This window comes from Nicrophorus vespilloides, unplaced genomic scaffold (assembly GCF_001412225.1).
Source record: "Nicrophorus vespilloides isolate i.1.1-1 unplaced genomic scaffold, Nicve_v1.0, whole genome shotgun sequence".
NCBI classification, from domain to species: domain Eukaryota; kingdom Metazoa; phylum Arthropoda; class Insecta; order Coleoptera; family Silphidae; genus Nicrophorus; species Nicrophorus vespilloides.
In genome coordinates, this window is record NW_017100115.1 from 38,475 (window position 1) to 62,031 (window position 23,557).

At 44.8% G+C, this 23,557-nt stretch overlaps 3 protein-coding genes across 4 annotated transcripts; 1 reads left to right on the plus strand and 2 right to left on the minus strand.

Moving 5' to 3' along the window:
• Nucleotides 1-1,171: 1,171 nt before the first annotated feature.
• Nucleotides 1,172-13,521, minus strand: LOC108568789 (G protein-coupled receptor kinase 1). The gene is made up of 11 exons (XM_017930074.1): nt 13,409-13,521; nt 8,612-8,688; nt 6,400-6,473; nt 3,964-4,065; nt 3,749-3,885; nt 3,621-3,672; nt 2,999-3,356; nt 2,784-2,925; nt 2,287-2,725; nt 1,814-2,221; nt 1,172-1,753 (listed from the first exon to the last, which is right to left on the minus strand). The coding sequence occupies exons 1-11, from the start codon at nt 13,519-13,521 to the stop codon at nt 1,589-1,591; spliced, it is 2,067 nt and encodes a 688-aa protein (XP_017785563.1). The 3' UTR covers nt 1,172-1,588.
• A 294-nt stretch (nt 13,522-13,815) lies between these two features.
• LOC108568788 (HEAT repeat-containing protein 6) lies at nt 13,816-22,703 on the plus strand. 2 transcript variants are annotated; one of them, XM_017930072.1, is made up of 8 exons: nt 13,816-15,293; nt 15,355-15,603; nt 15,663-15,893; nt 15,954-16,406; nt 16,471-16,664; nt 16,732-18,316; nt 18,489-18,743; nt 22,627-22,703. In XM_017930072.1, the coding sequence occupies exons 1-7, from the start codon at nt 15,141-15,143 to the stop codon at nt 18,738-18,740; spliced, it is 3,117 nt and encodes a 1,038-aa protein (XP_017785561.1). In that variant the 5' UTR covers nt 13,816-15,140; the 3' UTR covers nt 18,741-18,743; nt 22,627-22,703. The 2 variants fall into 2 exon arrangements, with proteins under 2 accessions (XP_017785561.1, XP_017785560.1); XM_017930071.1 differs by lacking the exon at nt 22,627-22,703 and having other exon boundaries at nt 18,489-18,832.
• On the minus strand, nt 18,780-23,446 carry LOC108568787 (protein xmas-2). The gene is made up of 3 exons (XM_017930070.1): nt 23,144-23,446; nt 19,938-23,062; nt 18,780-19,867 (listed from the first exon to the last, which is right to left on the minus strand). Exons 1-3 carry the CDS (start codon nt 23,164-23,166, stop codon nt 18,864-18,866), a joined length of 4,152 nt encoding a protein of 1,383 aa, XP_017785559.1. The 5' UTR covers nt 23,167-23,446; the 3' UTR covers nt 18,780-18,863.
• Nucleotides 23,447-23,557: the final 111 nt, after the last annotated feature.

A 23,557-nucleotide genomic window follows, 5' to 3' on the forward strand; every position in this document is an offset into this window, starting at 1 on the left:
ATTCGTTTTGCTCGAACATACTGTGTGTATCCATGGTTACACGCTTAAGCAGCAACCACGATTCAATTGAAAAATATTTACATTGACTGATGGAACTTTCTTCTTTTTTTTTTAAATATATATATGTGTGGGTTTTTGGATGCGAAAAGGCCATCATTGTTGCTTTGTTCTATTAATTAATTGGCGTTAAATCTTCTTGATACAAATCGAATTCAACCACATAAACCCCCATCCCCTGCCCCTGCCCTTTAAATGTATAGTGTAGCTATCTTTAATAATATTTCGCGGTTATTTACAGTGCGCGTAATAATAATAACAATAAAAATGTGTATGTACGTAGCGATGGGATGGGGGTGGGAGGGGATAAGCGTGTTTGGGCTCGAGAGGGCGGGGCCAGAGCGGGTGCACGCTGCTCTCGGATTGGACAGGGGGGTTGGGTTACGACTGTGGTCGGCCTACTTAGATGTTATAGGATAATAATAATAATAATGTATTATAGGGATTTATACATTGCTCGCGGGTGTAAAGTCACTTTGCATGTGTATAAATCTGTTGCACTCGTCGCACGTCTAATTTAATCTTAATTGTATTTAGAGTTTTATCTACTACGCTTAGTCGCTAACCAATAACATATTTATATATCCACGTTCAAATTTGGTGTTTTACCAGTGAGGACGGGTGGTGCGGGGACCTCCCGTCCGGGGAAAATAGAGACGGACAGATTGCCAACTGAAGAGGTACAAAAAAAGAGATAGGTTGGAGAGATAGAAAAAACAAATAGAGAACAATTGTTGTGGGTGCTGCTGCTGCTGCGTGTCTTCGGTTGGCAACTTCCGGAAAACGATAATCAAAAATAGTATTAAACGAAAATAGTTTTTTCTTCTTCTATCCTTACAGATAGAGTTAATATATATATATAAATTTGTATATATATATCTAGAAGTTGTTATGTAATGTATATAATGTAGTATATAGTGTGGTCACTATATTTTTTATATAGTTTTCGCTTTTCTATTACTAAATAGTGTTTGCAGTAGTAGTAGTAGTAGTAGTAAGTAATAATTTAATTTAATATTTACAGAGAGGAGTGGTTGAAGGGGTAGTGGTGGTGGTGGTGGTTGGGTGGTATGCTTAGATATATAACATATATATATAGTACACGAGTCTGCAGCGCTGACTATTAAAAAAATATATATGTTTGTGTGTGTGTATATATATATATATGTATAGTATATAAAAAGAAACAAATACCTAACAACGCACGCTCTCTCGATTCTCTTGGTACAATGTTCTAGCGAAGAAAGATCTACTTACTAGAAGGATAAAACATCGTCCGTCTTTCTACATTCAACCTAGCGCTACTCTTTTCTCTCTTGTGTTTGTTTTCCTCTGTTAAAACTAGCAACGTACACGCGCGCGCACACATACACACACATCTGTGTTTCCATGCGGGATTAATTAACTTAAAGGAAAGATCACCTTCGTATCCATTTACGCGTTACGTTTCTCTTTTGTGAGCACCACTCACTCTCTCTCTCTCATCTGTACACTATAATGTATCTCTTGCACACTCTGACGCGTGTTGTCGTTAATTGCCGTTGGTATTGCGATGGGTGGTGATGATTGCGTTCTTGTTGTTCGAATCTGTACCGTAGATTTTACCCGCCTTCTTTGCCATCGAACCTAGTAGCTCGAGGCTCTGCTTGTGCGCCGACTTGAGGCTGGTGAGCCACTCCTTCAGGCCGATCTCGTCCTGAAACACATATATTTGTAATCGATTCGATTGTTGATGATGTTGGTGGTATATGCTTACGGGATTGGTGAGGACGATCTTGCCGTCTCGCAGCCTGATGATGATGCACTGCTCGTTCTTGACCTGCACCAGGTCGCCGCTGACCTCTTCGATCTGATCCATGAAGATCATCTCCGGCTTCGCAGAATCCGGATGAAGTTCGAGCCGATTGGGGTAGAGCTTCGCGTACTTCATCTGCCAGCTGGACGTCCACGGACCGCCGAGCTTCTTGATGTAGCCGTGCAGGATGCAGTCGGACTCCTTCTCGTCCAGATCGAACTTGTACTTGTGCTTGGCTTTGCGCTTGTGCTCCGCCTTGTCAGCTTCAAAGTTGATCGTCTCGAAGACGGTCTCCGCCACCTCGTTTTGCCACCGCTCGGAGATGACCAGCGGGAAGTTCTTGTAGAGGTCCTGATCGGCGTCGGTCAACTGAAAGCGAAAAATGGTCGTTTGCGCTCATTGCAATAGTGATTAATGCGTGCGTTCAATCTCACTTTGATGCCTTTGGTGTCCTCCTCGTCGAACGAGCCGATATCGAAGGCGTCCGCGGCGTTGACCTCACCGCGCGGTGGGATCAGCGGAGGCGTGTACTTCTGCAGGTAGACCTGCTGCCAGTCGATGCCGGCGAAGAACGGATGCTCCTTGACCTCTTCTGCTCCGTTCCCGCGGCATCCAAGCCGTTTGTCGACGTCCCTCTGCAAGAGACCCTCGAGCAACGATTTGAGCTCCTTGCTGAAGGAGTCAGGTAGCTCGACGTTCATCGTGAGCGTCATGCGATCGATCTCGTGCTTGTCTTTGGTCTTGTGCTGCCGGAAGGGCGAGTGACCCTTGAGCAGCTTGTACAGCATGCATCCGAAGCTGAACCAGTCGGCGCTCGAATCGTAAGCGGTACCCTTGGAGAGGACCTCCGGTGCCATGTAACCGTGCGTGCCGCTGCAAACAGTCGATCACATCAATTTCGAATAATCGTGCACAACACAAGCATACTCACACGCTGGCGTGGGGTTTCTTCTTGGAAAAGTCACAGGCGAGGCCCAGGTCTGAGATGCGCACGTGTCCGTGCTCGTCGAGCAGAATGTTAGCAGGCTTCAGGTCCCTGTACACGATGTACCTGCGATGCATGTGATCCAATCCTGTGCAAAAACAACCGATCAACAACCACTGATATATTGAACAATATCTCACAATATATGTATATATTATTACCTAGTATAACTTCGGCAGCGTAAAACTTCATCTCCGACTCGTTAAAGACGCCGTGCTGACTGAGGTGATAGTGCAGATCGCCGCCGTTCATCAAATCGAGGATGAAGCACAGTTTGTCGGGTGTGTGAAAGGCGTACGTCATGCAGACGATGAAGGGGCAGTCGACGCCGGTGCTCACCAGACTCAGCATGATTCGTTCGTTCAGTGCCAGTGTTTCTCCCTGCTTCATCTTGATCCTCTTCTTGTCCAGACACTTCATCGCGTACATCTTTCCGGTGTCGGCCTTGCGGCAGCCGTACACCTCACCGAAACCGCCGCGACCGATGATCCGATGCACACTGAAATCGTTCATCGTTAACTGAAATTAATCGTCGGCGGGAAAGAGAAAAGAAAACAATCCATTAGAACACTTTTTCAAACAAACAAACAACACAAATCGATAATAAAAAAAACAACAACAACAATGCAATCAAACAAACATAATCATCATCATCATCAAGATACAAAAGTTACAGGGTAACGTAACGATCGTTTGCGTTATGTGAGGATTAACTGTATATATTCGAAAACTTTTAGTTGTTTTTTTTTAAATAAGAAAACATAAAACTTTAATTTTAGTTACCTGGATGTTCAGCTCCAGGTTCTTCCATTGGCAAAATCGCGTGTACTTTTCACTAAAAATAAAGGAAGAAAACGATAATTAACATTAATGTGTTCATAATCCCGGCGCATCCACCAAATACACAATACCTTTCTATGAATTTCCGGAAGGGTTCATCCCGCAACTGATTGTAGATTTCCTCAATGTACGACTCGAAAAGCGTGACCGGAACGTCGTTCTTCATCAAATGATTCTGCACGTGCTGCAGGCAGGCCATCGAGTAATCCTGGATAAAGAAAGAGAAGAAAAAAAAGCAAACCCAATTTACGAACATCTTATTGGGGGAAATGTACAAAAGTCTTACGTGCGTGTGCGAGAGAAGCTCCTTCATGATGAAGTTGTCGTAGATGTCTCGTGCCTGCTTCATCCGTTCGTCCGCTCGTTCCAGTTTCTCGTACTGTTTTATCTGTGAGAAGCAAAAACGGACAATGAGAGCGCATCTTGTCGGAGAATCGCTTAAAACCCGGACGCGCACGTACAACATCCGGTGCAAAGACAGACAGTAAGTGAGAGAGAGAGAGAGAGAGATACAGAGCGTATTATTACGCTCATCTAGCAAACGTCAGCGAATCCTGGACAATCATCATCATTATTGTTGTTATGCCAGCCACCACCTTCAAACTGGGTCACACACAACAAACACACACAAACATACAATACAACAACCCCATCTCTCTCTCATCTGTCGCGCGCGCGAAATTCAATTTCCCCTCGCAAATCAAAACAATAGACAATAAGAACACAAGAGACATACATCCACAGCCCACTAAATTTAGATTTGTTTAGCTTCAAGAAATTGTACAAAACTAGTCCAGCTATTTTTAGTAGTTTATACGTGATATTCCACTGTGTTTTCCTCCCTCCCTCACTTCCTCTCTCATCCCACCACATCACATCACTCTTTCCAATCACACATACTCGATTATTATTATTATTTCCTAACCGCTTCAATCGCCTATACCTCTCTCTCTCTCGCTCTTTTCGATTTTCTATATCCCTTCTATCCCGGGTCTATTTCAAAGTCCACTCGACTATTAATCCGAATATCCTTTGATGGAGGACGGACGAAGGACGACAACACACACATACATAATGAGAAAGAGAGATACGAAATACGAGAAACGTTGGATGAGGGGAAGTGAAGGAGCGCGATCGATTTAAAAATAGAAAGGCATATCGTCGGGTGCACCCAACGAACAATAACAGCAAGAATAAAAGAAGAAGAAAAAAAAAGCGCGCTCCCTTTTCAGATCCAATCAACTCTAATTTTATTTGATTCCTTTTACTTCCTCCCGCTCTCTGTCTCTCACTCTATCACTCTCCATTTTCTCCTTTTTGCTTTATTATCTCCGCCCGTTAAACCAACCAACCAATCAACCCATCCACCCACAACTTATTGCCTTTCCACAAACACTCGAATCTGTTTACAGTGTATATATGTATATAAATCGCACATTGATTTAAATGCAATTAATCAGTCACATTTAACTTTTCCAAACATGAAAAATCAAATTAGCATTGACCAAATAAAATGACGCACGAATGTTTTCATTTCCACTTTAACAGATGCACCAAATAATGTCACGTTTCTGACGTTTCTCGATTTGTCATCCGGCAAGGTAAAACCGATCATTTCCTCGTAGCCCGCCCGAAGAGCGGAACCCATTTCCTTGCGGCACCCGGCGCCTCCGCCTCATCCCGAATCGGATGATTCCAATATAATCGCAAAGTGAAGGGGTCTCATCATCACAGACACATAAATACACCCCCCGCATCTCAAGAACAAAAATCAATACCGTTAAACGCGACCCACGAAATGATTTATACACACGCCACCGGCTCCGAAATAATGCCCCATCGACTAATAAAACGCTCATTAATTTCTCTTTCCTCTTCACTTTCTTTTAGTTTGCCATCTCTTTTCTGTCTACAAAAAAAGAATTGTGGAAGAGAGAGACAGAGTAAACGTGGGCAGCAGATTGCTAATGTTTCAAATAGAGAGAGAGAGGAGGAACGAGAGTAAATAATCCCTTTTCTGCTTGGAAATGATGCGAAGCGCGCCCCCATGAATACGAAATGCGCTAATTTCGGGACGCCAAACGCAACAAGAACGAAAGTCCGGTCGGCTTATTCACTGGGAGAAATTTAAAAAAACTGTTCTCTCCTTCTCCCTCTCTCTCTACCTGTTATACAATCTGCATTTCTTGTATGTATATACAAAAGGTCTTCATGCCTTGAACTCATCCGCATCTCTACATTATTCACGTGCAAACACGAAAGCGGGTCAGATGCGTCTACAATATACGAACAAGTACACATTTTTTTTGTTCTGTATGTTTGTTGTTAATATTCTACCCTTGCCCGCAGAAACCCCCTCGACGCCTCGTTAATTGCGCGCGTTCGGAGATAAATGCGCTAACATCCATTTAGATGGTGTTAGGCAACTTTGAGTGCTGTCTCTCTCCGTCATCTTTCGTTAATAATTTGGGCGGAAGGACACGGAAACGATGGTCGCAAACATCGATTTTGCAGGAGGCGCGACACACGAACCTCCCTCTCTCCGTTCAATAAACAAGAAGAATTTGGAGAGAGCAGAAAGTTAAAGAAAGAAAGAAATAAAAAACGAGTAGAATGTAATGTTAGGTAGAAGGCATGTGGGTAATGCGAGAACGGAAAGGAGTAAATAAAAGGAGAGAAAACGGAAAGGCCGTCTGTCTTCCTTCATCTCTCCACCACTCACCTCTTCGTAGAAGCGAAGCCGCGGCACCGGGACTTCGGACACGTTCTCGCAAAAATCTTTAAACAGTAGAAAACCTTAAACAAACAGAGAGAAAGAGATTATTTTCGGTGAAATAACATGAAACGAATAAAAAAAAAAGCAACAAGAAGGCGACTGCGACTGTGTATGCGCGCGTGTGTGTGTGTATGTGATTGGATTGGATAAATTGAGGAATGTAATGGAGTCCAGAAGCCGCCCACCGAGCCTTGTTCGGTCATCGCCTGTTTACATATATATATATACACACACAACGCACTTAGATGCACTAACACTAACCACGTTTTCCTTTTATTCCGCTTGCTTTAACCCAACAAACACATAAAAAGTGTTTGGTATAGAGAGATGCAAGGGTGGTGGTATGGTTCATTTTCATTGTACTCTTCCATCACGGCCATCTTTTCTTTTTTTGGCATGTGTGTTTTTTGGTGCGGAGGTGCCGGGCACGGGGGGGGAGACGCGAGAGGGGTGTGTGTGTTATTTAGACGCCAGTTTGTTACGACGCCGACAGTTTTATGGCGATTGGATTCCGCGGGGCTAAAAGCAACAGCGGCAATAAAAAAAAAACTTTCCCATTCTCCATAGGAATGGGAGAGAGAGAGAGAGAAAAGAACATGAGAAGGGCCACCACCCCGGGTTGTTTGAATGTTATTCCTTTTCTTTCTCCTCCTCGCCATCTCTTTTTTTTTTCTTTTTCGATGGAAAATGTAATAATAATAACGACGTTTCCATTATGCGAGCGCATCGAACAAGAAGAAGGGGCAAAGGTGAAGAAAATGGAAGTACACACACACACACACACCAAGATACGTCACTCACCGCAACAAAAGAAAGCGGAAGAAGGAAAGAGAACAGCGGCAACCCGCACCACCTCCTTACACAATCTACACCCCCCAACCTCAACCATTTCATATATTATATGTCTATATGTGTGTGCGAGTAAGATAGACGTGACAAATTGGATTTTCCATCCCCCGTGGCACATTTTGTTAAAACTAATTTAACATCTTTTGCAACTTGTTCCACACGAGATGTGACAGATAGACAGACAGACAGACATACAACGCACTCTACTTTTCAAATACATTACGAATTTCGTCTGGCCACCTCTGTCCCAAAATTGCTATAGAAACCGAAAAGTAAATAATAAATGTTGGTGGAAAATATTTTGCCAACTATTGAAAGTAAATTTCCACTAACAAAAAATATCTGTTTCTTTTATAATTTACCCGATAAACACATTAAGTTTCCTGTGTACCTTAATTTAATACAAATGTACAAGCGTATAAATATGCACTTGACATGTCAGCAAAGTAAGATTGAATTAACGTGATTTGTAGATTTGGCTGTGTCAATTACGTGGGACGACGATGATGATGAGAACAGTGTAAAGTGATAAACGAAACGCGCTCGGATCAGAATGAACAGAAATAGGAAGGAAAAACATGTACACATGAACGGATGATAGTGTGCGTTGGATGATGGTCATCATCAATTCAGTCTACACTCTAGGAAAGGCGAAGGAGGCGAGGGGGTGGGTGGTTGTTGGTCGGTTGATTGGCGACAGTAATTAAAGCGATTACGCGACGCAACTGAAAACATTCGCTCTAATAATCCAATCGCCGTTCATTCCGGCACAACACATCGCACGTCAGTTTCGAGCGCGCTGTCAAAGTCAGCTGTTGATTGCCAACTGCAAAAGTTTAGGTTCGCAAATGAATGGGAGGAAAATAGAAAGAGTGTGCATGAGTGTACAAGAGAGAGTGAGAGAGAGAGAGAGAGATGCGAACGAACAAGAGAGCGAGTGAAGGATAATTAAAAACGAGCCATCATGCACGAAGGGCATCCTCTGTCCTCGTAATAGTCGTTCTCTCCTTCTCGTCTCGTCTCTTTCTCTCTTTCATACATACTCTCGCATGCATACGTACAAACATTCATACACACATAAACATTTCAATTGCCCCGACGCGAAATTCAATTAATCTCGTTGCAATGCATGAGCACACGCATATACATATATGTGCACTCTCTTTGTTTCTCCACTCGTACATACACACACACAAACGTTGTATATTCAACAACAACAACACACGCAAAACAGATCACTAAATTACGTAAATAAAACAGGCAAACATCAACACAAAAAAAAGAGCAATACAATACAATAAAAACTCACCTAAGGTCTGATGGAAGATTTTGTCAAAGTTCACCTCGTTCTTCTTCTCCAGGTACTTGTGCATCACACTGCGAACGCTGCAACAACAACAACAATCAATTTCAGAAAAAGTGTCAAATTAACAAACAAACAAAAAAACAATGGTAACCATGGTTATATTGTTAAAAACAGCGAACCGTCATCTTGAGGGTTGCATCGATTTGCAATTGTTTCTCGAAGGAGTGTAAGAAAGGTGGCGGGAACGGGAAAGCGGAAGCGAATTTCCGCGGTGGCAAATCGCTTTTTGAAACGGAGGAAATGTCAAGAAAAGGGCGCAATAATTGGACGACCGAATATAGTAGTAATAATAGGAAACGAGAGAGAGAAAGAGAGATAAATCGTACAAAAAATGAAATAACAAAAAGAAAGATACAAGATTCCATGGACGGATTACGCAAGAAACGCGACCATCGATTCGGGAGTGAGGTAACGAGAACGAGAAAACGCGGTGATTTGAGATGCAAATTCATGTTTGCAGATGAAGAAAGGGAGAGAGAAAATAACGATTTAAAAAATAATGTGGCGAGAAAGAAACAGAGAATATTTTTATTAAAAAATGCAATAATTATGTTTAAAATTGGCTCGGATTCTTGCGGCGTTACGCAAACCCGGAAGCAGCGCCGCCTCGATGCATCATGAATGGATATGATGCACGAAACAAACGAACAATGAAAAAAAAAAGTCATAAACAAAAGAAAAAGAAGACAACTGCGGAGGCACGGCGAAAAAGAGTCGACGAAGCGCGCGCTGACGTTCCAGAGAAGCCAATCAACATATAAATTACTTTTTAATTAGTCCATTTACATCCATAAATATACATGTTTCCACTTCCCCCCAACAACCACAATCTCCTCTCTATCTCTGCAAACTATGAACGCACATTACAAATCTACGTCAAAAGGAAAATAACAACAACAAAAATTCAACATTTTACAAGATTTCTTTCACAATGTTCGAATAAAACAATGAAACATCCTACGCACGTAATAACAACATGTCAGCCGGAAAGATGATACCGAACAGCAACTGAGGTTTTTCCAACTTGACTCATTGAAAAAAAGAAGAAAAAAAACTATATATGATTATGAAATGATGATGTGAACTGTCAAATTTGACAGTTACAACGAATGTCCCAATCATAAAGTAAGTTATTATGAAAAGATAATAGAAAGAACAACCGAGGATTTCCCAATTTGACTCATCGACAAACAAACATTTTTGACTTATTAGCTCACTGTAGTCACACAATAAAAAGACACAATGAGACACAATTTCCAAAAAAAAAGAAAGAAGAATGATGATGATTCAAAACGAGGTATTTAGCAAATTAAAGAAGTAATATGCAAGCGACGACGACGACGACGTATGAATCCGTTACGTAAGCAAGTAATTACGAACGTCATCGAATGAAGGAAAAACAAAACGAAAAAAGATATCGGCGGTTATTTTTGCGTTGCAAGTCGGGGCGAGCGCGTTCAGTTCCGGCCGGAAGGTGCCGCTTCCTGTTTCTTCTCCGCAGATTTGCGTACAATTTCCGGCGAAGGCTCGCGCACGCGATAAACTTTATCGAAACTAAAGAGCTGAAAACTACAACAACAGCAAACGGTAACAGCATTGAAGATACGAAACAAAACACGACGTTAAATAGAGAAAGAGAAACACGAGAGTGAGCAACTTCCTAGAGAAACTTTACGCGCGTCATACGAATGAACAAAAAAAATATAATAACAACAACAACAACATCAGCTTCGACGACGTTTTATAATAATAATAATATGCGTATACTACAATAATACGTGTATATTATTATTATTAGTAAGAGAGTTTGATTTGAATTGCTAAACGACGATCGACGAAACGAATGTCGATGGGGTCACACAAAGCAGGCAGGCAGGCAATAAACAATAATTAGAAGTGCCGAAAATTCCCACGCATTGCAATTTTCGTAATGAAACGTGGGAAAAGCGTTTGTTGCCATCGTTACTACTAGTTTATTTGTACTTTGCGTCTCGACTCGTAATAAATATGTAACGAAAACTGTTGTAATTGAATCATCCATCGTTTTAATTCATCTTTCAGATGGTTGTTGTGTCATCAGCCGAGACCGGATTATTATCAGTTGCAAACTCAAATATTTGAAATACGGGAGAGTGAGATAGTCATGATAGTCGTCGCCGTATAGTGTTTGTCCAAGATTGCGGCGGCCCGTATTCTGATTACGATGTCAACACTCAATTATTTAATTATATTGATTTGGCACCCCTTTCTGCATTTTAACAAATTTAGGGTAAATGGAGTTGCATAATTAACGAAAATAATACAAAAATGTAAAGTCGATGCGCGTTCGATTTGATTCGATTCGATTCGCAGTGACAAAGCAAACATGCGACGATGACTGACATTATCTCCGTCTATCGTGTATTGATAATAGGACTAAATCGACCAATCAGTCAATTACTTAAAAATAGTTCGATATGCGAGTCAAAAGTTCGAAATTGACTTGCTCTGTGATGTATTGTTTTGTTTGTACCCCCCAACCGATCTTTGTTGTACGTGCAAATACATTTTCGATAATTTTGTTTGCCCATTTCACAGAGAGAGAGAAAGCAGAAAAAAAAAACAAAAGCACGACCGGATTGAATTTCCTTCGTCCGCCTACTGCGCGAACCTCATTTACCAAATGGCGAACGTCTTTCGTTTTACTTCCACCTCGGCAAACTCGATTCAAGTCATTGCTCAATCCTAATCATTATTATAAAGTGTGTACACCTTTCTTATCGATAATACGTAAACCTTTGCCCGCATATTTATTCATTATCTCTCTCTCTCTTTCTCGCGCTCTTTCTCATACACACACTCTTTTTCCATCGTTTTACGTGCTTAACTGTAATTTCCAATGATGTGCATACACACACATACACACACTTCGACTCTTATCCGCCAGATTAGGTGTTTGTGTTTTGTTTATCAGCATCAAACTTGAAATTGAAAAGTGTGAAACAAACAAACAAACCAAACTCTCTCGCTCCGTCCGAAGTGGTTAAATTTAGAAAATGAATGGAATTCTTTCTTTTTCTCCTTTTTATCGAGCGGTCCGCGCGTTGTCTAAAGTTTATTCTTTGGCACCGAAATAGAAAAGCGCGCTCGATCTCTTTCTCTCTTACGTCTTACGACCTGTATCTCCTGTTTATTTCTTTGTCGCACGTCCACCTTCCTTATTTTTGCGCGTTTCGCACGAAAAAGATCGAGAAAATGTCTCAAAAGAAAACGCGTCCTATTTTTTGTTTTAATTTAAGAAATTGAAAATTGCAGACAGCAAAACGATCATATTATCGATATAGATTACGAAATGAAAGAAAGTAATAAAAAAATAACCGATTGCTAAATTTGGAAGGTGTGAAAACAGACCAATACTAATGTTTTCGCACCTTCCCATTAACGTTGTTATAGTTACACACATTTGTATTAAATAAGTAAGTTCAATTGTTTCCTTTCGCACCTTTTGGAAAGGATGGATTTTACTAATACCCCATTAACGTTCCAAGTATAAAATATCGTATTGGATTGGATCTATTTAAAACATTTTTTTTTTGAGATGGAATTTCTTTCGTTTATGTTTATTCCAAATAGCAGATACGTAAAACACGATGAGTGTGTGTGTGTGTATATACGTAACGTAATACATCTGCGCCTCTTCCAGAAGGTATCGATCCGGGGGAGATGGGTTTTGTGTGGTGTGGTCTGTATCATGGGGTGGTAAGATAAGATATTTCGAAAAGGATCTAGTTTGTTAGATACAATGAATATCACAGTTTAAAACAAAATGAGAATACATTTGCGTTAAAGCAGCCAACAGCTACTGACTGTGAGCCACGTATTGCTGGATATTGATCGGGTTTGAAGATTTAGAAAAGAAACTATCCAAATTCAATTAGTTTATAGGAAACGAAAATATATCTCAGAGTTGTTCGTGTTAAGCTAATTTAATGGAATGTGTGTGCACATAATCGAAGAGTGCGTAAACAATTGCAATTCGTATTTGAAGGGCGCGATTAAAAGAATGATATAATATTGAGCAAGAAAGAGAGAGAGAGATAAGTAGACGTCGCCGATGTAAATATGTATTTTTCGGGAGGAGGCGGTGGTGGTGGCTGGCGACTTCAGATTTTCACTCGATTGGTCGCAGGCGCCGCCGAATTTCCATCAATCTCCTACTACCCCCTACACCCTCCTTCAGATCTATCCTTCGCACACGCACCACACCCCCCCGTTCACCTCCCCCGACACCACTCCAATATTCCTGTTATTATTTTCCAATCCATTTCCTCTTTCAATGTTTTTCGAGTTGAACGACCTATATAATATATACTCTATATAAGTGTATAGTAAATCCGTATATAGTCACTACACATATATATATAATATAATGGCCAGTAGAAAGTGTCGCCTCCTTTGTTATTGTATATTTAAATTTAACAACGGTAAACATGGAGGTCACATAATATAATTATTATTATTGGTATTGCGGAAGATGCAGTGGTGGTCGTCTCCGTCGGTCGGTTGATCGGTTGTCATGGCTATATGTCATCGTCTGGATGAAAGAGAGAGAGAGAGTGCGTATGTGTGTGAATGTGTGGGTGCGAGGAAGGGAGAGCGAAAGAGGTAGGGGGTTGTGATGGTGGTGGTGTTGTTGTATATGTTCTCTTGGACGAGATTGACAGGAGTAAGAGAGAGAGAGAGAGAGATAGATAGACTCACCTGGGATCGGGCAGGACTATCTTTTTGCTGGCCCTCGCCGCCGGCGTGCATTTGCTCTTCTCCATCGCCATCAGATAGCTGACATCGGCCAGCACTGCCTCTAGGTCCGCCATTTTGCTACCGCTTGCACTGCACGCACTCACTTACTCACTTACTTTACTCGCACTCGCGAAAATAACAAAACAAAAAAAAACACACAACACACACACACAAAACAACCTCGAAAATGGAACCGAACAGAACAACTAAAAAAGTGATATTGTTATTTACTCTGAGGTCGTTCCTTCTCCTCCTCCTCCTCCAACCACTAACAGTAGCAGCAGCAGCAACAAACACTTCCTCCCCCAGCTCAACAGCGGATTGTCTCCTCTTCTGCTTCTTCTTAAACTTTCACCAACTTCTTCTTCGTCGTCGTCGTCCTCTTCGACGATCAGATCGACATCGCAGACGGCTGCTGTCGCTCCACCAATGACGGCCCCCTTCTTCTTCCACCACCTCCTTCTCCTTCTTCTATTCCCATCGACGTCGGCGGTGGTGGCTCGACTCCTTCTTTCCGCACCGACCGACAGACAGGCAGACCAAGTAAATAAACAGTTGAACGAAAACAAAAACAAACAACAACGAAAATCCTTTGGCGTCTCAAGGCAACCGTTGCGATCTACAGCAGCGCGTCGTATAAATCACTCGGGCCGAGGAGCGGGTGACTGCGGAGAAGTCGGCTGCTGTGCTTCTCGTCTCCACGGTAACATCTCAAGCGGACCCCGCGTTACATAACAACGCTCGCCGACGGGAGAGCATGTGTGTGTGATGGTGGTGGTGGTGATGCCGCCGCGAGAGAGTATCCCGAATCCTATTGTTCGGTTATGATCTACTGCTGCTGCGGCTGCTGTTGCTGCCCCCGTTTACGGTGTTCCACCAATAGGATGGGCGTCGCGACGTGGCGGCGGCGGTCGTCGCTCCGCTGAACCGACACGCAGAAGGGGGCAGTAGTGATTGCAGGTTCGATCCTGCTTCAATCGTAATACGAAAACGATGTGTACGGCATGCAGCCGAGATGATGGTGTCGGCGACGACGGCGGCGGCGGCGGTGGAGGATGCGATGAATTCGTGTGGAAGACCCGTTTGTTCTGCGCGCGGCACTGATTAGAACGCGACGCTCCACGCAACGAGACGCGACCAGACTGAGGCGTTCCCCCCACTGTCACCCGAAGAAGAACGGACAGGAGCAAAGCAATCGGATTCCCATTGGCGCGCGACTTCGGACGCCCTCGGCCCCAGATTCGCGCAACCAAACAGCTGATAACGGCAACGATCAGCTGATGCACGATTAATAATGATTGCATTTCACATTACATTACCGAATCGAACGCGAATTTGCAAAACGCACAACGACCGAACGAACGAAAGAGAAAAGAAACGCGCTAAAACCATCAACAAAGAACATCAAAACACTGCAATATTTGACACCTGTCAAATTTGACAGCAAGTGTGTCAAGTGAACTACTCTGATTTTGAGCGAAAATAGTATTTCTTTTGCGACTCGAATAGCAATTGCATATAAACATGTCGTTTCTTTTAACTGTAAATAATTTTTGAAAAATAAACCGATAAACCAAGTACGTGATGAAAGAAATGCACGTTTCCAATTGAGTAGCTCGAATGAATCGATCTAAGTCTTCGTCGTTGTTATTGTTTTCTTTTTTTTTCTGTGTGTGAGTTCATTTGTTTCGAGATGGCCGAGTGTCGTGGTACGTTCGAAGGTTTAACGGAAAGGACGGCGCAACTGTTCTACGGAAGGACGGAAGGTGACAGGATATTAATTCGCGACACGCTGGACGAGCTGAACTCCATCGATTACAGATACCCGATAGTCACGAACAATTCGGTGCGCAAAACATAACCTAATAAATTAATCATAAACACTTACTGACGAGTTACTTTCGCAGAGGGCTGTGCTCCTGATTTACCAATTCTGTCGACTGGTCGAGCCAGAGGATTCTGCGTTGGCGGCGAAATGTTCCCTCTTGATACGCAACCTGGTGATGAAGCAGAACGTCGCTGTGGAAGGTCGCACCTTGACGATGATCATCGCCTGGCTGCTGGACTCGCTCAAAGAGGCCGGCAAGGAGGAGAGGATCAATTTGCTCACAACGCTGGACTGTCTCCTGCGACACAATGCACAGGAAATACATAACGTCAGTGATAGAGAATTCAATTATTGATGGGATTCATTTAAAGTAAAGAATAATTCTAGTTATTACCACTTGCAGTCATCAAAAATGGAATACTGTTGAATTTGTTGCACGAGGAGGCTCCAGATGAGGTGGCACTGCTGGTAGTGCAATGTCTTGAAGCTTGCTGCACTCCATCACCTGCAATTGACACAGGCCATCCGTGCATCCAGCACGAGCTCTGCACAGCAATCTTTTATAAATATTTGCAGATGGACAGGAATCCAAATGTTGAAGAATTCATCACAGTTAAAGTAAGTCTACTAGAGAATGAAGATAAATTTGGTGCTCACCTAATTAATTGTTTGTTGCAGTTGTTGATTTCTTGTTTGAGAGGACTGCAGAATATCGTGGTTCAAAATGAAGAGTTCACCGCTGCGGATTTGGGGCTTCTGTTGGGTGTCGCAAAGTCTTTCATGCTTTACCAATTGAAGGGAATCCCTTTTCTGCCACCGCAAAAGTTGATGCCATCGGCGATGAGCGTGCCGGAGCAGGCAGAGACGACGACGGGTCGCGGCGGTGAGAAGAGGGGCGGTAAAATTGCCAGGGCTAGAAAGAAAAACGGCGGCACTAAGCAAACGCCAAATGGTAGCTGCAGTAAGGGGATGATGCTGGCGGTTGAGGAGGACGCTCTTGTTGTAAGGTCGAGGACGAGCGACAGCGAAGTGTCGGACACAGAAAATGGGGCCAGGGGACCGGCCAAAATAACCCTACTCGAGAGTCGAATAAGACAGTCTGCTTTGCAATTACTCTTGAGCGTCTACAAGGTACAATTATTGTTTTTTTTAGACTTGGACCATATACGAATATATACATACTTACATTTTTTAGTCGGTGGGCAAAAAAACGATGTTTTCCTATTGGTCCAGCTTCATCCCGGACGCCGCACCGCTTTCCACCTCCTCACACAGTCTGACCAATTGCATCCTCAAAGATCCTTCCAGCAAGGGCAGGATGGCCGCCCTCAACGTGTTGCTGCTGCTGCTCAGTAGCTCGAAAGTTTACCTGTCGCAGGCGGAATTCAGGTAGAATCTTATATCAGTAATCAGTAAAGTGAAATCGAATATGGATTGACTTTTACTTTTCTCGCAGTGATAAGGTGGGGTCGTTCACGCCGTTCTCCGTGACGTTGGGTGGCATCATCAGGGAACTGCACCACTGCCTCTGCTTGGCGCTGAACGACACCTCGCACCACGTCCTCACGCAGGTGCTCAAATGTCTTGCAGCCCTGGTGCAGGCAACGCCCTATCACCGTCTTCCGTCCGGATTGGTGAGCAAGGTCGTGCGCAACGTTAAGCCATTGGTCCATCATAGGGACGTTACCGTGCAGGTGGCATCGCTGATAGTGCTGAGCTGCACGTTGGCCTCGGAGTTTGCCGTAAAGGAGGTGCGAAACGCCCTATTGAAGAATGTCACGCCGAGGGATGCCGAAAGCGACTCGGCTAAGGTCGAAGAATTCGTGGATTTCGCCAATTTCGATTATGACGAGGACGAAGAAGAGATTGGAAGCAGCGTTGAGATGCCGTGGGTTTTGGCGAAATGCGTGCAATCGCTGGAACGGAACGCGCACGCCCCCGTCAAAGTTGAATGTCTGCAGGTGATATCGGCGATGAGTCGCAATCATTTCGAACAGTTGCTCCGCAATCATTCTATGGATCTGATGCGTGCGTTGGAGGTCGCCCTGCAAGATCCTTTCCTTGACGTCAAGCTGCACGCAGGTCGTTGCGTAGAGTTCGTGGCGCAGGCAATGAGTCGTCACGGACCGGTCCCGAGGAGCGTCACATTTTGGCAGTGCCTGCTGTCAGGTCCATTGCTGGGATTGCTGCAGAACGAGGATCAGGCGACGCTGCGTGCCATCGCCTGCGATTGCCTTGCGAGCATAGGGGCGAACGTATACGAGGAGTTGCCCCGCGACAAGCAGTTGCTATGTATAACGCAGCTTTTTGCCAGCGCCAAAGACGAGGATGCCGGTGTCAGGGGTGCGGCGATCAGAGCTCTTTCAATCTGCGTGCTCTACCAGTCTCTGCGCGACGATGTCGGCTTCATACTGGACACCATGGAAGCCGTGCAGCGGGGACTGAGCGACGAGAGCGTCGGACTCAGAGAAAAATCTTCGTGGTCGGTGGGCAACATCAGCGAAGTGCTGTTGAGCAACGAGACTGCCAACGAGGAGATCTCCGACGAGCAGGTGTTGACGCTCATTGACAAGGTCGTCGCGAGTTGCCGCGATAACGACAAGATCAAGTGCAACGCGGTGCGAGCCCTCGGCAACCTCTTGCAGCTGATCAAAGCCGAAACTCTGACAGGCAACCAGACGTGCAGGTTGACCACGGAGAGTGCGATTGCAGCCATCCTGCGGGTCTCTACCTGCGGGCAGAACATGAAGGTGCGTTGGAACGCTTGCTACGCCCTCGGCAACATCCTCAAGAACGAATCTCTGTACTCGCTCACGAACTGGCTGAAAGAGACTTTCTCTGCGCTCATAGAAATGGTGAATACCTTCAAGAACTTTAAGGTGAGGATCAACGCGGCGCTAGCATTGGCCGCGTGTCCACGTAGGGAACTGTACGGAGTCCATTACACCGTCGTTTGGAAGTCTCTGGTGAAGGCTCTGCAGAACTCGGAGAACATGGACGACTTTAGCGAGTTCAAGCACAGGGATCACCTGATAGAACAAGTGAGTTAATATAGGAATAATGAATGTGCGTGAAAAATAAAAGAGGGATTGCGAAAAAAGAAAAGAAAAAAACAGTATAAACAATATAGTGTGTGTGTGTGTGTGCATGTTACGATTTAAAAGATTTAATTCGATTTAATTCAATTTACGTTTGTTTTACGTTCTTGCGAAGATTTGCCTGTCGCTGGGTCACCTGGCAACACTGATGACGTGCGAGGATCTGTTGCCGCTGAAGGATGCTGTGGCCGAAAGCGTTCTCGCAGATCAGATGAGGAGGACACGAGACAGACTCGTACCGGAGAAGGCGGCGATCCTTCTCGTCGCACGTGAACGTATTCTGTCGCTCGACGTGGGAGCAGCACCAGGTGAACGGATGGAAGTGCACGAATCCCTGCAACGCGTCTTCAGCGGCGTCGAGTTGTAAACGGTATTATTTAAAAAAATATAATTATATTTATGTATCTCACTCTCTTGTTCACGTCTTGTCTGCCTTCCCCCATTCATCTGTCTCTCACTCTCTCTCTCTCTCTCTCTTTCTTACTCTCCTTTAATTGTTTTCCAAGAGATTCTTGAGAGCGCTCTGAAATTTGCTGCTCACTTGCTTTTGTATCGCGATGCTCTTCTCTAAATCCTCCATCATAAACTCAAACTTCTTGTACTTGTCCTTATTCGATACGCTTCTATCCTCCTCCTCCTCCACCTGCTCTGCGACCATAACATTGTTCCAAGTCTTCTCCAGATCGAAATCATCGTCCTCATCTTCCAACACTTCTTGCGTTTCTATCGAGCCAACAGAGGTGGTAAAGTCGATCGAGTTCTTGACGCGATCGTTCTCCAGGTAGAACCAGGCGCTCTCGCAAAAGTCGGTCATCTCTTTGGCATCGTACACCACGAAGAGTTGATTGAAGACGGTGTCGGTGAACAGCTGGTCCAGCTCCACGTTGATCTCGTGCAGCTTCTCCGAGGCGAGAACCTCGACCACTCGCACCCACAGCAACATATTATCGTCGTCTTCCACTCTTCTCGTGGCGATGACAGCGGCGATTCGATGGAAGACTCTCTCCCAATTCTTGAACGTCGATTCGCAGTAGCGCGAAATCCATCCATGGTTCCGTTTGTCCGTCAACTCTTCGAATGTCGGCAGCTGCAGCATTTCGAATTGCTCGATCAGCAATCGCCTGTAATCGGAATCCTTCCAGAAGCTGGGGAAATAGCGGTAATCGCACGGCAGGTAGTCTGGTATCTTGCTCGGTAGAAACTCCTTGAAGATGCTGGGAAATTCCACGTGCTCGCAGCAGTCCTCGTTGAGGGCGATTTCCCTCAGTTTCCGCAGTCCGTCGTTGTACAGTTCGACGACGAGGTTGATGTTGTCCAGGCACTGCTTGTAGGCTAAATTCCATTTGGAGTAGCTGACCACCCTCCTCCACAGTTCCGCACCCAAACCCTGCGACAAGAATCCCATCAGGGTGTTGAGGACCAACGGCGGATTTCCGTTCACGTTCTCCGCCAGATATCCGAGAGCTTCGTCGAACAACTCTGGTCTGTTTTCACCTGAAAACAATAGTATTTATAATAGTAATTATAATAGCATTTAAATAGTAAGTAGTTGGTATTTGCTTACCCGCAATGATTTTAATTCGATTGATGGAACCGCCCTCGACTAATACGTTCAGAGCCTTCCGCGAAACGGCGTCGAGTTCCGCCTCCTGCAGGATAAGCACGATGGGAATGACCGTCTTCTGCGGAAAGTTTTGCACGAAAATCCTTAGCTGCGACGCGATCTGCTCGAATCTTTTCGCGATGAAAACGTGGCCGTGGCATTCGTAGTCGAGCTGCTCCTCGATCCGATGGAAACAGTACGTGATACGCGTCTGATCCTGGCACAGTTGCTCCAGCATCATGTCTTTATTGTCTTTTAGGTCCAGGTAGTCGGAGAGGACGATCGACGATGAATTGTTGACAAAGTTTACCTTCCAGTAGAGGAATCCGCTCGGCCTCTGGAACTTGCTGAAGGCGACGATCAAACGTTTCTGTATTGACGCGAGGTTGATCTTCTCGATGCGCTGCCTCGCTCTCGGCACGATCTCCTCGGGCACTCCCAGTTTGTAGCGTTTCCTCAGGTTGAGCGTCAGATCTTGCGATTGCATGCGTATCTCCTTCGCCACCTCGGCCGGAGTCTTCTGGCATATCCAGAGAGGGCTCTGCTCTACGGCTTTCCTCTTTCGCTTGTTCGCCGCAACCTTCCGTCTCCACTTGGTCAGCATCCTACGCTGCACGAAGCGACACCTCAATTCATCCAATCGATCCTTCCTGCACGATTCCTCCACACCCACCAACATCCTCTCGACGACGATCCTCACCGCATCGTCAATTTCCTTTTGCTTGATCCGTTCCTCCTCTTCCTCTCTCAACCTCAACCTCCGTAACTTGGCGGCATCCCTCATCTCTTTATCCTTTCTCTCCTGCTCCTTCTTGCGCCTCGTCTCCTCCATTCTAGCCTCATGCATTTGTCTCTCCTCGCGTTGTTTCAGTTCCATCTGCATTTGCCTCTCCATCTCCCTCTTCTCCGACAATTCGCGCTCCATCCTCAACCGCAATTCTTCATTCATCCATCGTTTCCGTTCTTCCTCGATTTCTCGCCTCTTCTGTTGTTCTGCCTCTCGCTTCAGCTGATCGTCGGCGACAGCGGCGGTTGTTGTTGTTGCAGGTTTCACAAAATTGAAGGTGGAGGAGGTCGTCGTCGATTTAAAACTGAAACTCGGAGGCGCTGCTGCAGCGGTGCACCGCTGGGGAATTACGGCCTCTTCAACTGCTGCGGGTTTCTTCAAAATAAAGTGGAATCCGCCGGACGGTTTTGAATCCAATTGCTCTTTCTTCTTCTGCAAATCATGCTTGATGGCGGCGAAACCTCCGAAAACAACCTTGGCTGGTGGTTGAGAAGTTTCGTCGTCCTCATCATCCTCCATCTCCTCATCGTCCTCTCGTTCTGCTGGATCTTGCGAGTAATCTTCTGCAGCACCGATCAAAGAAACAATAGGTGATTTCTCTTCGACGATTGATAACTTTTCTGCTGCTGCTGCTGCTGATGATGATGAGGTTGTTGTTGTTGCAGCAGCGGGTTTACTTAATTCTTCGGCGAATTCGGATAAATCGAGATATCCGTTCTCATCGAAACTGTATTGGGGTTCGTGATTCCGAAAGAGTGGCGGCGGCAACGATTTATTGCCGCAGACAATTTCCCCGACCGTTCTCGTCCGTTTCGATTCGATGACGTTCACGGCCCTGTCCAGAGGGTACGGATAATCCGGCAAAGCAAACGCGCCTCTGTCCAATAGGACGTGGGTTCGATCCTCGTTCATCTGCAGACTGTAATACTCGAACAGATCAATGGTCGAGGCGATATCCTCGAATGCCAACATCGAGATCAATTTGTCAATGGGATAGAGGGTTTTCGATCTGGGCGAGTAACATTTGATTATCGCCTTCACGGCTTTCTGTCGAATCTGCATGAAATATCTGAAGAGGATGCAAGCGTTCAGGTACGTCGTAGATCTGAGCAGCTTGAAGAATTTCACGTAATTATTTGTGTCTATCGCCGAATAAACGTCCAGCGCGAAACGGACCTGCGACGATCTTTGTATGTCGCCACGGAGCTGCTGCACCTCCCACATGAAATTGCCATCGTTCAAATTGAGCAAGATCACGTACGCTCTGAATTCCGCTTCGTTTGAGCATTTCACACCCTTAACGTCCAGATCGTGGTACATGTACTTGAGGGTTTGCAGACATTTCGTTAGATTCTCGGTGTTGATCTTCTGGTCGAAAACCGATGGATCCTCGGCGACGAGTCTCGCCGAGCAATGTATGTGAAATCTGGCGCACTGCTCGACCAGCTCCACCGAGCCCAGGCAGCACAACTCCTGTTGCGTTATATCCTTTCTGATTCCTCTCGTCCGATCCCACAGGAAATGGTACCATTCTGCCATGTTCGTATCAGCGTTCTCGCACAGATCCATAATCTCGTGCATCAAGTATCCCATCGTCATCTGCAGTACGTCCACGTTTCTCAGTTCGTGCGGGAGCGGTGCCTCCTGATCCGCCGAACTCCTCGAATACTGCTTCACAGCAATCGGATAGTTCATGGATCTATCCGAGTTCTGCTCGTAGAGCGCCACCTGATGCTGCACCTCCCTCATCAGTCGTTCCTTCTCCGAGCACATGTCCGGACACGTCCCCCTCGTCACCTTCGCCATATCCACACTCTTCAGATTTCGCCTCCTAAGCCTAATCAATTTATCTCTTGCTTCCAGCAATCTGTACTTCTCCTCAGTACTCACTCCAGGCAATTTCAAACTGTTCAGCAGCTCCCTCTCCCTGGGATCTGCACTACTCATCTCCTTCTTCCTCACAACATTCTTCACCCTCTTCTCTTTAACCTCGGGCAGCAGTCTCCTCTTGAATCCAACATCTGCTCCCATCGCAGCCAGCTCACTCTGCACCTCTGCATCCATGCCCCAATCTGGTTCCTTCTTCTTCTTGCTCTTGTACATCTCCACGAGGAACTGTTGACCCTGGAACTGGCCAGCTCGCTCGTAGGCCTCCTGCACTCCGGCCTCCTTCTCGAAATACACCAAGCACATCTGATGTCTGGGCCTCAGGGAAATCTTGACAACATGTCCGAACTGCTGGAAATACGTCTTCGCCACACTCTTGTCCTGAAGCAGGCTCGGTGGAACATTGGAACATCTCCAAAAGTAAACGAAAAAAAAAAGAAGAAAGAAAGCAAGATGTGATGATATTGAACGCAAATGTGAACCAACTTATTACCTGATACATTTAAGCTCGTCCATTCTGCTTACACATAAACAACAACAACAACATTTAAAAAACAACAACAAGTTTGGGGGGGAAATAACCGGCAAAAATAACAAAGTGGGCCAAAGTGGGCTATCAGCAGAATGAAAACACAAATGAATAGAAATACGTTTTAAAGCAATACTGCCAACCGTAATTCAAAAACATTTGAAATCTGTCCGCGGTTATTTGAAATCTGTAATCAGTGAAATAGTGTTTGCAGCAACCACTTTGAAATATTCTTTTTAATATATTAAATTGCTTGAATTTTGCAACAAACAACAATATTCTTCTCAACGTTGACAAAAATAAAAATGACATTGACACAAAATAAATTGCCGCCAACCGAATTTTAATTACTTACATTTTACAATAATTTAATTGTCT